The 16,640-nt window shown below is 33.9% G+C and overlaps 2 protein-coding genes across 2 annotated transcripts; both read right to left on the reverse strand.

Annotated features, from left to right (window-relative positions):
• Positions 1-2,700: 2,700 nt before the first annotated feature.
• Positions 2,701-3,743, reverse strand: LOC135949909 (homeobox protein 3-like). The gene is made up of 2 exons (XM_065499369.1): positions 2,921-3,743; positions 2,701-2,744 (listed from the first exon to the last, which is right to left on the reverse strand). The coding sequence occupies exons 1-2, from the start codon at positions 3,741-3,743 to the stop codon at positions 2,701-2,703; spliced, it is 867 nt and encodes a 288-aa protein (XP_065355441.1).
• Positions 3,744-8,167: 4,424 nt separating this feature from the next.
• LOC135949918 (uncharacterized) lies at positions 8,168-13,244 on the reverse strand. Its single transcript, XM_065499382.1, has 4 exons — positions 12,603-13,244; positions 12,346-12,557; positions 9,051-12,241; positions 8,168-8,415 (listed from the first exon to the last, which is right to left on the reverse strand). Exons 1-4 carry the CDS (start codon positions 13,242-13,244, stop codon positions 8,168-8,170), a joined length of 4,293 nt encoding a protein of 1,430 aa, XP_065355454.1.
• Positions 13,245-16,640: the final 3,396 nt, after the last annotated feature.

Here is a 16,640-nt window from a genome sequence, read left to right on the forward strand (position 1 = left end):
TAGAAATGACAGAACATACGCTAGAGGAGGGCGCGTTGCTCTGCTAATCCATAAAACTATTAAACATAAGAACGTAAATATATGGAACACTAAGTCAATTGAGAATATTTCTGTAGAAATTATTATCAACAACCGACCTATTGTAATATCGTCCTCTTATTCAGCACGTTATCTTTATATATATAATTCTTCTGTACGTGTGTTAGTAACTGAATTCCTCCTTAATGGCTGGGCCGATTTCGATGAAATTTTGTGTGTGTGTTTGAGTGGGTCCCTGGATGGTTTAGATTCACAATTGACCTATATAGGTAAAATGGGCGTGGTACCTCCCATACGAAATAAACATTTATTATTGAATATCTGGAGTACTATTATCGTGGGAGTCTTCAAACTTTGTGTGAGCTATGACAGAACAACGTTTGTCGGGACAGCTAGTCTTATATATAAATAGGCCACACGTTTTTTTGTGGTACACTTTTAAGAATGTTATTGTCCACCAATATTGATGAAACATATATGGTATTAGGTCACCGTATCATATTTACTAATAATCTTTATTGTTATTATTAATTTGATTAATTTCTTTTATTTTCCATTTTTTATTGTATTAAATTTGTTCATATTTTTGGCTCACTGTTGTCACTGTAATTTGTTAGCATTTTTGTTCATACTAACCACTGTAACTTGTTTTGGTAATGACCCCTAAGTTTTTATTATTTGTTTCTCACTTCAATTCTTGTAACAAGTATGTTGTTGTTGTTTTAAAAATGCAATATATTTAGTATTTTGTTTTTGCATACATTCATATACATATAGGTACATACTTATTATTAATAAGTTGAATTGGTACATTGGAAGTGAGAGTCAAAAAATAATAAATACAACAACAACAACAGTGTAGCTCTTATTTACATGATACATTGTTAGGTTTAAGACAGTGATGTTCAAAAATAAAAATGAAGATATTTGGTGAGAGAGCTACCCAGCAAACATAATGTCAAACACTTAAAATAACAACAAAATGAAGAAAGTTTAAATTTAGAATTTTTGTCAAATAAAACCAATTTATTAAATGAATATAATTTAAATTTTAAGGAAATGAAAGAATATACATTATACGGCCGAAATACTCTCAAATTTTTTATTTATTTTTAACTTTGTTTTTTTGTGTTCAATTGTAATTGAAACGCGTGTGTTTGCTATGCTTCATCCAAAAACCAACCAACAACAATGCTTATTGAATTTCTGAAAAAATGAGACATTTATTACGCTCTTTAAAAGAGCGTAACAAATGTGTTTAAATTTTTTAAACAATTGTTGTATGGGATGAACATCACTGGTTTAAGACAGTGATGTTCAAAAATAAAAATGAAGATGTATTGGTGAGAGAGCTACCCAGCAAACATAATGTCAAACATTTAAAATAAGAACAAAATAATGAATGTTTAGATTTAGAATTTTTGTCACATATAACCAATTTATTTAATGAATGTAATTTAAATTTTAAGGAAAAGAAAAAATATGCATTATACGGCCTAAATTCTATTTAATTTTGTATTTATTTTTGACTTTGTTATTTTGTGTTCAATTGCAATTGAAACGCTTGTGTTTGCTTTGCTTCGTCCAAAAACAACCAACAACAATGCTTAGTAAATGTCTGAAAAAAATGACGATAGTCCGTCGCATGTGTTTTCATCGAGAGCTAAACGATGAATTAACAAAAGTTTTTAAAAGAGCGTAACAAATGTGTGTAAATTTTTCAAACAATTGTTGTATGGCGTGAACATTACTGGTTTAAGAACATTAATTTGAAATAAAGAAAACATTGTCATAATTGAATTCGATCAAGCATCTTTTTATTTTGTCGGTACTACGGTCGTGATTTCTTTACGTTTCGGTTTATTTAATTGCCCAACAAACTTTTCAGTGACATATAGACAACAATTCCAAAATACTGAATTGCTCTATATCGTTGCCGGTGAAGAAAAAGCTCTTCATCGGACATTTTGGCGCCCAACGTGGGGCAAGTGATAATTTAAACGTATATTTTCTATCAATACAATAACAATCTTCAAAATTATTATTTTTTTCTTTAAACTTAATTTGTTTTATTTAATTACAACATTTCTTTATTTTTTTTGTATAATCTTATTTATAAACTCCTAACGGTTTAGTTGATTTATATTTCCATGATTCATGAAACCATTTATTTAAAACAGAATTCCGAACCCTGTAGTAAGGTGTAAACTCGCCTTGAAAAATATTCATTCAGAACCATCAATATTTCATTGATAAATGTTTAATACATAATTATCGCATGTGCCGTTGGTCACTTTTTTTTTTGGTTATTTCCGGCAGTCTGAAAAGAAGTTTTGATCTTGAGAAGCATAACTAGCTATCTCCTAAATTTTTTTATATAAAAAGAAAATTAAATAATTTGTTTTTCATATACATATATCGTGATCAGTATCAATAATATTTAAATCTGATACCGAGAATTAAGTACTACAAGACAACACTATAATTGTAATTGTGCCCATTGATGACCTTTGGGAATCACGTTTGGCTTCTCCAGGAAAAGTCTGTATTCTATCTGTTTTTTCCACAGATTAAAGTGGATTCGTGTTTGTTGGAGTTATTTTTTTTTCAGTTTTATTTTATTTTTTTCATTCTTTATTTATTATTAACTTTGAAATTGATTTACATTTTTCTTAATTCTAACCCCGCGAAGCCAAATGGCTTGTCTGCAGGATGTAATTACATATAATATAAAATACAATTTTACTGTTTTATTTTCATTGCGAATTTATGTAATATAATTTTAATAATTTTTTTCTTTTATAAATATTAGGAATGTTTAATATATTAGTTGGTATAGTATTGAAAATATTTGGTAGTATGACATTTAAAGAATTTTTACCGTAGTTATTTCTGTGGCGATCTACTTTGTATCTTCCTTCTGCTCGACGTCTTGTGTTGTACAGGTGGTCGATTGGTTTCAGGAATCTCTGATCATTGTAGAACTCATTAATTAAAGTGGTACAGTATATACTTTTAATGTTTAGTATTTGTAGTTTGGTAGCTATGTTGTTTGCCGTGTTGAAAATGTTAGCATTTGTATTGTTGTTGTTTGTGATGTTCAGATTTATGTGTGAGGTGACATAAGCGTAATTGGCGTTTGAGTTGTTGAGATTTGTGTTGTAGGTATTTGTGTTGTTGGTATTGGTGTTGTTGAGATTTGAATTGGTATTTGTGTTGTTGAGATTTGTGTTGAAATGTGTGTTGTTGGTGTTTGTGTTGTTGAGATTTGAATTGGTATTTGTGTTGTTGAGATTTGTGTTGAAATGTGTGTTGTTGACATTTGTGTTGGTATTTGTGTTGAAATGTGTGTTGTTGGTATTTGAGTTGTTGGTACTTATGTTGTTGAGATTTGTGTTGTTGAAATTTGTGTTGTTGAGATTTGTGTTGAAGTGCGTATTGTTGGTACTTATGTTGGTGAGATTTGTGTTGTTGAGGTTTGTGTTATATAGATTTGTGGTGTTGGGATGTGTGCTGATGTTTGTGTTGTTGTTTATGTTGTTAATATTTCTGGTGTTGTTTGCACTTGCGCTATTAGCGTTGCCATATATAATTTCATATTGAAATATTTGTTTGTTGTGTTGATAATTTTTTAGCAGTATTTTTAATATTTGATTTTGTGACTTGTAGTGTGCACATGAAGTACTTGAAATACAAATGTTCATGGTGCAACACTTGAACATGCGTGTTGTGTGTGTGGTCCCATTTTGCTTGTTGGGAAATTGAATAGCGCGGCTGATCAAGAATTAGATCAACTGTTTGGCGTTAAAATAGAATTGTGTATTGAACAAAGGGTTTAATCACTCAAGATATTTATTGAACAGTCAGCATATTTGACAATATGCTTTGTTCCAAGCACACTCAAAAACACAGACAGGCATGAGTCAATACACCAATGTGTAGAATGTAAACAATGCAAATTGTTACATTGAGTAGAATCTAAGAACCAATAGAAAATAAGATATTGAGTAGATTTAGGAATCACTCAAAAGTAGTGTTTAAGAATTTTAGGCTTAAGAAAAGAATTTTTAAAATAAAGAATCAATTATTAATCTGAAGCCAACCAAAGAAGACTTTAATTCAAAGAAGACAATTTAAAGAATAAACATCCAACATTACATGGCGATCCTGCTGACACCGATTCCTGGATTGAGCAACAATAAGATCCTGCCTATACAACGGATTTTGTAAGAAAAAAAAAATAATATAAAATTGAATTTAAAATTTAAAAAAAAAAAAAATATATAAAATTTGACTAGAAAGTGCATTAGCAAAAATGAACCAAAAATACCAAAGTTAGAAGTTCCAAAATTTAAAACCAATAGAAGAGATTTCGTAAGCCGCAAAAAGATACAACTTAATGTATTAAAATCAGAGCTTGGTTACACGATTTGCGAAGGAAGAAAAGAGGCTATCATCAAAGAGATAGGAGAAACTAAGAAACAAATTAAAAGTTTTAAGAAAGAAAAACTAGCAGCACTAAAAATATAATGAGAGGATAAATATTTCAAATGAATAACAACAGATAAAAATCAATGCAGAATTAATAATTTCAATATGCGTGGTGACTACAATAAAAATAATGGTAAAAGATTAAAAAAATAAAGAAGATAAAAACAGCAAATGGCTAGTGTCTTGCAGGATTGATGGGACTTATGAAAGACAAAGAAGGATAAAAATATTCACATTTTTTTGTAATAAATAAAATCTAAAAATAAGAGAAATATATGTATATGTAAAATATAAAATTTTTTTAATGCACATTTAAATGGTAGGTCCTATTTGGGGCAATAAGATAAATTACAATATGGGTAAGCCACAGAGTAAAGTGGAAGTACAAGAAAACATTATAAATAATGGCAACGCCGAAAATACAAAGGACGTTATGCCAGATCATATTAAGACTATAATTATTGTAGTATTGGTATTATTTATAGCATATAAGATAAACAAATATTTTAAGAACTATGTAATAAAACATAGAAACATTAATAATACCAACAACACTATAAATGAAATATAGATAAAAATAGTATTATAATAACAAATTATATACATATATATATAAAAAAAAAAAATATTACATTAAATCATTACAGAAAAGTATGGACCAAATAGGAGAACAAAAAAACCCAATTTATGGGAAAGTTTATGGGTCAGATAAAATTGATACAAGCAGAACATTAGAACAATCGTTAGAGTGGTTGACTGACTTTTGGAAGTTGATAGGTTTGGAAGGAAAACCAACAATGGAGGACTTAGTAGAGGGACGATCAGTTGAAAGGGAAACAATAGCTATGATGCGAAAGTTTCTTGATTGGTAAAATTTTAAATAAAGAAAAGTAAAACAAATATAAAAAAAAAAATGCATTCAATTATTAAACTATGAATAGGATATATGAACGACTAAATACCCTAATAACAAACGCAAAGAAATCATTAAGTAAAACATACACGACAAAAACAATACAAGATAAAATAAAGGAAATTAAAGATTTGGAAAAAACTGCTATAAGCATTTTAAATGACAGTAAATTGACGTCAAAAGAAAAACAAGTACATATTAACAAGTTTAGTGAATTGCGGAAAGACGCATTAAATATTTTAAAATTGCATGAAGATAAATCCATGCAATCCAGTAGTACTGCAGTGATGACAGAGAAAAAAGAAACTAAAGACAAAATGACGGAAGAGAGTCTTAACGCTGCCGAATTGGCATCTATTTCTAAACTGATAACATCTTTCAGTGGAACAAAGGAAGAATTAAATCCATTTATAGCAAATTTGGAGATTCTGAGGGACACGTTCCCACAAAGTAAAAGAAACTCATTTTTCAACTTTGTATACAAAACAAAGTTAACACTTAAAGTACAAAATAGACTCAGACAGACAGAGGTACCAACCTCTATAGACACTTTAATTTCAACATTAAAGGAAACGTATAAACCAAAAAAGTCACCAAATATAATTCTAAATGAATTGACAAGATTAACACAAACGGACACAATAAGAAGGTTCTCAGACAGAATAGAGCAATTAACAATGGAATTGAATGAAATTCAAATAAGTAATTTGGGAGAAGAAAACAGAAACGTAATAAGTGAAACAAATGCAGTTATAGCATTTAACACATTCAAAAACGGATTAAAAAACAATGACATTGTTAGAACCATAGAAGCAAGCAGGGTGAAGAAGCTTAGCGAGGCTATCGAAATAGCAATAGAAGCTTCAACTGATATGAGACAGAACCAAGTAATGTTCCAGTCTATGAAACCAAGGAACAATTTTAGAAATTTTAATAATAACAACATAAGTAACTTTAACTCTAATTATTCCCGAAATGGAAGTAACTACAATAATAATAACAACATGAATAGGAACACTAATAATAATAACAACAGATTTAACAATAACAATCAAAATAGAAGCGGATACAGTGACAGAGTAAACCGTGGTGGAATGAATAACAACAATAGAAATAATTATAGAAGAAATGAGAACAATAACAGAAACAATAACAACAACTATAACGATAACATGAAGTACTTGAAGTACTTGAAATACAAATGTTCATGGTGCAACACTTGAACATGCGTGTTGTGTGTGTGGTCCCATTTTGCTTGTTGGGAAATTGAATAGCGCGGCTGATCAAGAATTAGATCAACTGTTTGGCGTTAAAATAGAATTGTGTATTGAACAAAGGGTTTAATCACTCAAGACATTTATTGAACAGTCAGCATATTTGACAATATGCTTTGTTCCAAGCACACTCAAAAACACAGACAGACATGAGTCAATACACCAATGTGTAGAATGTAAACAATGCAAATTGTTACATTGAGTAGAATCTAAGAACCAATAGAAAATAAGATATTGAGTAGATTTAGGAATCACTCAAAAGTAGTGTTTAAGAATTTTAGGCTTAAGAAAAGAATTTTTAAAATAAAGAATCAATTATTAATCTGAAGCCAACCAAAGAAGACTTTAATTCAAAGAAGACAATTTAAAGAATAAACATCCAACATTACAGACTGTTGAAGACTTCTGCAATATGTGGATTCAGCTAGGGAGAAGTATGCTTGTTTCAGGACTTGGAAAGTGGCACAATTGCTTAAATGAAACAGGCTATATGCAGTTTTTCTTAGTTTGTTTCGAAGATAATTAATATGTGTTAGCCACTTGAAATTTTCGTCTACGTAGACTCCTAGATATTTATAGCTTTTAACAAGTTCTATAGATGTGTTACATGTGTCTATACAGAGGTTGGTATTGTGAAGGCATTTATTGTTGTGGAACTTTATATCACTATTTGTGAGATGAGGTGGTTTTATATGATTTTTTTTTTATCATCATTTATTTATTGTATCTTCATTAATTAATGAACTAACAATAAGTGGTTCAAATCTTATATCTAATATTATTATTTAATTAGTCCAGCCAGTGCCGGACGAAAAAATTTTGTATTCATGGTTGTTTTGGTTAAATTGGCATTCTTCCTTCTAGATTAGGTCTGCTGTGTCCCTCCTTCTTAATCGAGTGTGGCCACGGTTATCTAATATGTTGCGGGCCAGCGGGTTTGGGTGAACTTCAAGTTTTTTTTAAATATTTTTGTACATTTTTCGAGATTTCAGTTTTTACAATGGGCACGTTTAGATCTTTGTGTATGTGGCTTCCGAGTTTGATTTAATTAAAAAACAACTTTTAAGAGCAACAAATATAAATTTACTTTATTTTCTTTACTTAGAATTTTAACAAAGTATAATATTTAGCGATGCTTTAAAACAATTTGTTTTCACTGTCTCTTTTACAAACTCAAAATAAAAAGCCCTTAATAATTGACTACAATGCCTTTTAAAGCAGTAGACGATCACCAGATAGAACCGTTATTAAGCAATTGTACAATAAGAAAAAAAGAGTAAACAAATGCATAAACATGTATGTCTGTGTGTAGTTATTAACTGCATGTATGTACTTATATGTATATGTTTTGAGTGAGATGGGACAAACAAAATGTAATAAATAAAAGAAGAAAATATGTAAATAATAAATAAACAGTGGCGGCGGTAACATTCCCCCCCTTGTAAGCGAATTAGGAATCGATGAGCTTGCCATCCTGAGTATTACCGACATCTAGTACAGCTATTTTCGTTACGGGCCTCTCAAATATACTGGAAATGGTTCTGACTTTAACACGACGAACTTGACCATTTTTTGCGGTTGTTGTTTCAGTTATTACTCCCTTGGGCCAGTTGTTTCGAGGAAGCGTATCGTCCACTATTATAACTATATCTCCAACGGATGGTGGCTTAACTTTTTCGAACCACTTGTTGCGCCGGACTAAGTTAGGACCATATTCACGAACCCACCTTCTCCAAAAGTTATTTGCAAATTTCTGAGTTTGATGCCATCGTTGTCGTAGATCGTAGTTAGTTTCACATAACGGTGTAGGTCGAGATTTTGTTTCTCCTCGCGAAGAACTCTTTCAACAGCTTTAAAATTTGTTCCGTTGTCGGTGTATATCTCTTTCGGAGAGCCACGGCGACTTATGAAATTTTGAATACACATAATGCATGAGCTCGTGTCAAGGCTGTGGGCGACCTCAATATGAATTGCTCGAAGTGTCAAACATGTAAACAGAACACCCCATCTTTTTTCTCTGCGCCTGCCTACTGCTACATATAATGGCCCAAAAAAGTCAATACCGACGTATGTAAAAGGGCGTTCGAAGCTGGCAAGTCTTGCTGCTGGTAAAGATGACATTATTGGCGGCCGGGGTACAACTGACTGGTTCTTACATCGTTGACAGTTGGATCGCACACTCTTATAAAGGGTTCTCAACTTGGGAATGTAAAATTTTGATTTAATTTTGCATAGTGTTGCTTCGTGAAGACAATGATGAAAATTCTCGTGGTAATTTCGGACCAACAAAAACGTAATATAATGACTATGTGGCAGAATAATGGCGTTGTTACAATTTAGAGATTCAACTCTACCGCAAGCGCGAATGATTTCGTAATCATCTAGGAAAACATTGAGCTGTTTAAGTTTACTTCCAGGGTGTATCTTCTTATTATTTCGTAGACACCAAATTTCTTCTGAAAATTCTTTGGCTTGGGCATACTTGAACAAAATATTTTTCGCCTTTTGTATATATTCGAACCGCATACCATCTGGTATTTTACTTCTACGGGTTTTAAACTTTAATTTTTCAATATATAGTAGAAATTGCGAGAGTGCCATGTATAGACGCTTCCAATTTGAGAAATATTCGATATTAATAGAGAAACTGCTTAATTTATCAATAATCAATAAATGATTTCGTATTTCTTCATTATTGGGGCCTCCTAGGTCTGGACATTTAGGCCACATATTCTTATCACCTTTCAAAAATACAGGACCATTGAGCCACATATCGTCGTCAGATGTACATATTTTGGTAGCATAGTCCGCAGGGTTTAATTTGGACGGCACCCAACTCCATTGCGTGACATTAGTAAATTCTAATATTTCGCCAACTCTATACATAACGAATGCCTTGAAGTTTTTAGGGTCTATTGAAAGCCATTTAAGAACTGTTTTTGAGTCAGACCAAAAGAAACATTCCTCACAGTTAAGGCGCGTTGCGCTACGAATTTTTAAGGCAAGTCTCGTTCCAACTAAAGCAGCTTGAAGCTCTAGACGTGGTATAGATATGGGCTTTAAAGGGGTGACTTTTGATTTGGCTGCAACAATACGAACATCGACGTCATCATTATGCTGGATTCTGAAGTAGCATACTGCAGCATATGCATTTTCACCGGCATCTACGAATGTATGTAGCTGGACATTTACCGTCAATTTCAGCAGCTTAGAGTAACATCGCGGGATGACGATTGATGTTATTTTGACTAAATTACCAAGCCATGAAGACCATTTCGGAAGAAGATCGTCGCTTAATTCATCGTCCCATTTTATTCCTGACCGCCATATATCTTGTAGAAGCATTTTGAGACCAATAGTGTAGTGGGAGACGAAACCCAGGGGGTCGAAAATCGACATTAGGACTTGAAGGACTTCCCTTTTAGTAGGGACTACATGCGGCTGGAACACATCTCTTCGAAGCCTCGAAAATCTAGAATTATATTGGAAAACGTCATTATTGGATTCCCAATACATACCAAGAATTTTTTCTATTGCTTTAAATGAGGTCTGACAGGTGTTGTCTGCATGAATCATTCGAACTTGAATCGCCAGTTCCTTCGCCTCTTCTTCGGTGTTCACACTATCGATAAAATCGTCCATATAATGATAGCATTGTATCGATTTCACAGCGCGAGGGTACATGTTCTTAAAATCACTTGCGTTTCTATTTCTAACAAAGTCAGCGATGCAGGGTGCGCAGCTTATACCAAAGGTCAGGGCCTTCATTACATAAACACAAGGTCGTGGAATAATGTCGCCATTTTCGAACCACAAAAATCGCTGGGCATGCATGTCTTCGTCCTTAACATTTATACGATGAAACATTTCTGCTATATCACCACAAATCGCTATTTGTCCCACACGAAACTCAATTAAAATGTTAAAAAGTGACGTAAGTAAATCAGGACCACAAATTAAAAAGTCGTTTAGAGACTTATTATGCGACTTTGCTGCTGCATCCCATACTAGACGAACTTTACCAGGTTTATTCGGATTTAGGGTAACAAAAATTGGAAGATACCAGGTACGACCTTCATGAGAAAACATTTCTGCCTCTGATACCCTTCGTGCATAACCCTTGGAAATAAGTTTATCGATTTCCGATTGCATAGTCTGCTGTAACTGTGGATCTTTATTGAATTTCTTTTGGAGACACTTTAGGCGATGACAAGCGACTTCATAACTCTCTGGCAATTGTGGGACTTCGTCTTTCCAGAGTAAACCGACTTCAAACTGTTGATTCTTCTTAATGGCGGTAGTTTCAAGAATTTGCATAGCTCTGTTGTTCTCCGACGACAAAATGTTTTTCTCTTGAGTAGTATCTAAGCCAAAATATTCCTTCACTTCATCGTGTAGATTTCTACATTGAGTATCGCACTCACATGTGTGTATATTTAGTGTAGAAAATTTGTTTAAATCTGTGCCACTACCTTGCAGGGTCCATCCCAGACGAGTCTTTGTTGCAATTGGCTGAGTACGTCCGCCTTCTCTAATTTTTAAAGGAACAGCCAGTCTCCAATTGTTAAGGCCAATTAGAACCATCGGTTTTGCATTTGTATATGACTGTATAGGCAAACCTTTCAGATATGTGTTGTCCTTGACTATATCATCAAAATTTATAGACTGTATGGGAAGACCAAGATTATTTACCGTATGCACATCATAAAGTGAGAATCTACTATCATTTTTGATGCTGGATACTTCTATATTAATTTTTACAGAATCGTTTTCAGATCGAGTTGTATCGCTAGTCCAACGTAGCTCCAAAGGTTCTTGTTTGCCGGTAAGTCCTAACTTATCGAAAAGGCTTTGCTCTATTAAGGTCACTGATGAACCTTCATCTAAAAATGCGAACGTCGTCAAAGAGCCACCATTCCAATATAGACGAATTGGGAGAATTCTGAAACACTGTTTGTCTTGACTACGGTCGTTGTGTGCATTTACACTTCCACTGCGCCCTTGAGTTGCTACTTCAACAGGGTTAGATGATATTGTATATTTATGTAACAAAGGATGATGTTTTGCCGTACAGTTGCTGATATCACACACCTTTTTTGAGAAACACTTACGCCGATGGGAATTTAAACACTGGCGGCACAATTTATTTTCGTTTACTACTTTCCACTTGGCATCTAAATTCAAGGACTGGAATTCACCACAATTCTGTATTTTGTGCTGCTCACTTTTGCTGTGGTCTTGCTCTGAATGATTGTTTACAGATGCGGTCTTTTTACTACCTATGGGCGACACGACTTGGCTAGCTGCGGCTGCTATATTGTATATCCAATCGCTGAATGATTTTAGCACTGGAACTTTGTCATCCTTTATGTGCATAGCCCAACTCAACTTATGATTGTTGGGTAATTTATCAACTAAAGTTTTAACCAGAAGTGGATTATTTAAATGAGCCATTAAATTACATGCCTCCATAGTTGAGCAAATATTTCGTATGGTGAGTGCATATTCGATGATGCTGTCGATCCTGTCCTTAAGTGGAGGGATTTTCGTTGCTTTCTCTATCATACTATCTAGAATATGTTCTGGGCGACCGAAACACATTTCAAGTGTTTGTATAATTTCACTCACCATGGAATTAGCAATTTGCTTTTTACCAGTTCCTTGGCACGACCCCGAAGGCACGACTGTAAACGCATTAAGTTTTCACCATCAGTGTAGCCTGCTATTTCTGTGCTATTTTTATAATTACTAATGAACAGGGGCCAGTCTTCAGGATTGCCATCGAAATTTGGCAACTCTTTTGGTATCACCTGTCTTGCTGCAATTTGTGACGCAGTTGGCTGGAAAGAAGACATGATTAAAAAATAATTTGAAGTTTGGCTTACATCACCTTGAGAAAGGATACTATATTTCTTCTCCAAATATTTTCTCTGTAGCTCTTTTTCTTCCTCCAGCATCTGCAACTGCAGTTGTGTATGTGATGACAAAAAACCGGATGACGTTGTTGGGCCACATTGGTTGGTAGAATTGTGCTGCATATATTTTTCACCTAAGTTTGTTGTTGGCAATACCTTTGCTGGAGCCATAACTTGTTCACCTAATACATCTCTATCGCTGTTTCCCTGTTGTTGCATTGGTTGCGTTTGTGCTTTTTTATATGCACCTTTTTCAGGGCCAGCATTATGTTGATTAGGTGGTTGGACAGTATTACCCCATAACGATGGGCCGGACACATCTGAAAGAGGTCTACATATTTGGCTTGCGGGGGATGAGGCTGCTCGCAAACCTGCGGTGAACTCGGCAGTGGCATTAACGGATGGTAGTGTTTGTGAAGTGGTGGTGGATGCGCTGTTTTTAATAATGACGGGCTTGTCATTTCTACATGAGCAATTCCAACTCATATTTGCAACGTCACTATTTACTCCAACGCATTCAAAATGGAACCACTTATCACAGGAGTCACACTGCACCATGCGATCCGTGTCTTTTAACTCACATTTATTACAATTAAATTCGGTTTGCGACATTTTAGTTTGTCTAATTTGAAACACGATTTATTTGTATATTTGTATTTTTTTAATTTTATTAAAAACACTAAAAATTGTTTTAAAGAACTGTGGCTTCCGAGTTTGATTTAATTAAAAAACAACTTTTAAGAGCAACAAATATAAATTTACTTTATTTTCTTTACTTAGAATTTTAACAAAGTATAATATTTAGCGATGCTTTAAAACAATTTGTTTTCACTGTCTCTTTTACAAACTCAAAATAAAAAGCCCTTAATAATTGACTACAATGCCTTTTAAAGCAGTAGACGATCACCAGATAGAACAGTTATTAAGCAATTGTACAATAAGAAAAAAAGAGTAAACAAATGCATAAACATGTATGTCTGTGTGTAGTTATTAACTGCATGTATGTACTTATATGTATATGTTTTGAGTGAGATGGGACAAACAAAATGTAATAAATAAAAGAAGAAAATATGTAAATAATAAATAAACAGTGGCGGCGGTAACAGTGTATATTCGCGTTTTTGATATACCAGGTGGAAACTGTGATCATTCTTAGAAACTTGTTTTGGCGTCTTTGGATCTTTTCTACATTTGACGCTGAGGCCGTGCCCCATAACTGTATGCCATAACACCATATCGGTTTTATGATCATGTTATAAAGTAGAAGTTTACAATCTAAACTAAGCGTGGAGTTTCTGCCAATAAGCCAATTAATTTGAATTGATTTCAATTTCATTTGAGTCAACTTTGCATCTATATGACTTTTCCATGTAAGGCGACGATCGAGATGTATTCCGAGGTATTTCACTTCCGATTGTTGAATTATTGTTTGGTTATTGATATGAATAGGGGGGCATGATTCTCTACGCAATGTAAATGTAATGTGTGTACATTTTTGCTCGTTGACTTTAATTTTCCAATGTTTTAACCATTTTTCTAATTCAAATATGTGGTTTTGTAAGTAACGAGACGGTTCTTGAGGGTTTTCATGAATGCTTAGAATAGCAGTATCATCAGCAAATGTTGATGTATGAGTGCGATTGTTAGTTGGCATATCAGACGAATACATCAAATATTAAAAAGGTCCCAGGATACTGCCTTGGAGGACTCCAGCTTCAATGGGTTGTGCAGTACTTAAAAAGTTTCAATCTTAACCTTAAATGTTCGACCAGTTAAATAGCTTTCCAACAGCTTATGTGTGTTTGCCGGTAAATTTTGACTCAATTTGTATATTAATCCAGCATGCCATACCTTATCAAACGCTTGAGAGATGTCGATGAAGAGTGCAGAACTGTATTTCTTTTCTTCAAACGCTTTTCTCACCATATTTACAAGTCTATGGGTTTGTTCGATAGTACTGTGTTTTCTTCTAGATCCAAATTGATGATTCGGAATACAATTGTTTTCAGTTAACATCGGGTACAACTTGTTCATAAGTATCTTCTCAAATAGCTTTGATATATTAGACAATAGGCTGATGGGTCTGTATGATTCTACTTTTGTGTGGTCTTTTCCCGGCTTGGGTATCATGGTAACCAGTGAAACCTTCCATTCTGGAGGATAATATTCAAGTCGTAATATAGCATTAAAAATAAAAAGAATTATTTTTATTGCTATCCGGGGTAGCTCCATAAGCATCTTCTTGCTGATCTTGTCCATACCAGGCGCTTTCTTGGGATCTAAATCAACAGTAGCATTTTCGATCTCTCGAATCTCAAAACGTAGGGGTACGGGTGCTCCAAAATGGGGTGCAACAGATGGCAACTCAATTGCTTCGTTTGATGTGTTCGGTGTAAATACTTTTTTTAAATGATTAACAAACAGATTCCCTTTTTCAGTATCATTTCTTGCCCAACCACCACTTGAATTTCGCAAGGGGGACTTACATATAACGGGTCTTTTAAGACTTTTTGTTGCTCGCCATAATGAGTAATCCGATTGCGGGGTTGCGTCCAGGCTTTCTAAATATTTATTCAATGATTCCATTTTTCGAAATTCCAAGAGCTTTTTAAGTCTTTTTATACAATCTTTAAGCTTCGATTTTAGTTGGGGGGACCTGTGCAATTGCCACTCTCTTCGAAATCTTCTTTTTTCATTTAAGAGCCGTTCGACATCTGCAGAATTAATTCTATTATATCTGAATTTTCGGCATGTTGAGCAGCAAGTTTGAGATTTTTATCGAAATTGATAAGAGAGTGATCGATGTTTTCTGGTGTTCTTAGCGGTATGTTTTCCGAGCAATGTGTACTGAGGTATTTTTTATATTTGAGCCAATTTATTCTTGTGCCTGCCATCGCTAAATTACCAGTCGGGGATACAATTTCTAGGGGGCTCAATAAAGTAATAATAGTGGGTGAGTGATCTGAAGATAGTTCCAGCGAGGATTCAATTTGAATCATTTCTCTAGGGATATTTTTCATCACGCTAAAATCAATAACATCCGGTATTTTTCGTGGGTCAGTAGGCCAGTAAGTAGGTTGGCCGCTCGAAAGCACATGCAAACCCATTTTAGAAATTGAGTCGAACAAAATACGACCTTTAGGGGTAATCAGTCGTGATCCCCAGAATGTGTGCTTAGCATTATAATCGCCAGCAGCCAGGAAACGGGGGCCTAGTGATTTAAAAAATCTATTATATTGACTTTCTGTAATAGAGAATCTTGGGGGTGAGTATATCGATGAAATCACTAAGTTTCGATGAAAATCTTCAAGACAGATTGTAGTAGCTTGAAGATAATCTTCGCAAAAATTACACATTAAGTAGTGTTTGATTCGAGCTTTTATTAAAATTGCCGAGCCTCCGCATGCTCTACCTCTGGAATCTTTGGTATCATATATTACATATCCATTTATTCGAAATGAATTTCTGGACGTCAAATGAGTTTCAGAAACCAGCATTACATCAATTTGTTGGTTTCTTAAAAAATATTCGAGTTCGTTTTTGTGTTGGCGTATGCCGTTTGCATTCCAAAAACATATTCTTAGGCAGTTCATGGTCTGTTAAGCACAGCCTGCAATAACATTGATTGCATCTTAAGCATTTCTTGCATCATGTTACTCATTGAGTTTGTAAAGTTATTTACCGATTGCACAAGAGTTTCTATTGTAGATTCTAGTCGGGTAAAATTGAAAATTGGCGTTTGCTCTCTTACCTCTGGGTTCATATTTTCGTTTTGGAGTTGACGGACTTTCGTCTGAGTTTGGTTGTTTCTAAGTACATTTGCATATGTTACTTTGTTGTCATATGTCTGTTGCAACGGGGGGTAGTTCAAATTGATGTTATTTAATGGCTGAGCAGGGAAAATCTTTGGTTTCTGGCTTTGTGATTTTTTAACAATTGAGTAGACAGGACAACCCCTGTAGTTTGCTGTGTGGTTACCTCCGCAATTGCTGCATTTTTTTATTTTAG

Source organism: Calliphora vicina, chromosome 1 (assembly GCF_958450345.1).
Source record: "Calliphora vicina chromosome 1, idCalVici1.1, whole genome shotgun sequence".
Lineage (NCBI taxonomy): Eukaryota > Metazoa > Arthropoda > Insecta > Diptera > Calliphoridae > Calliphora > Calliphora vicina.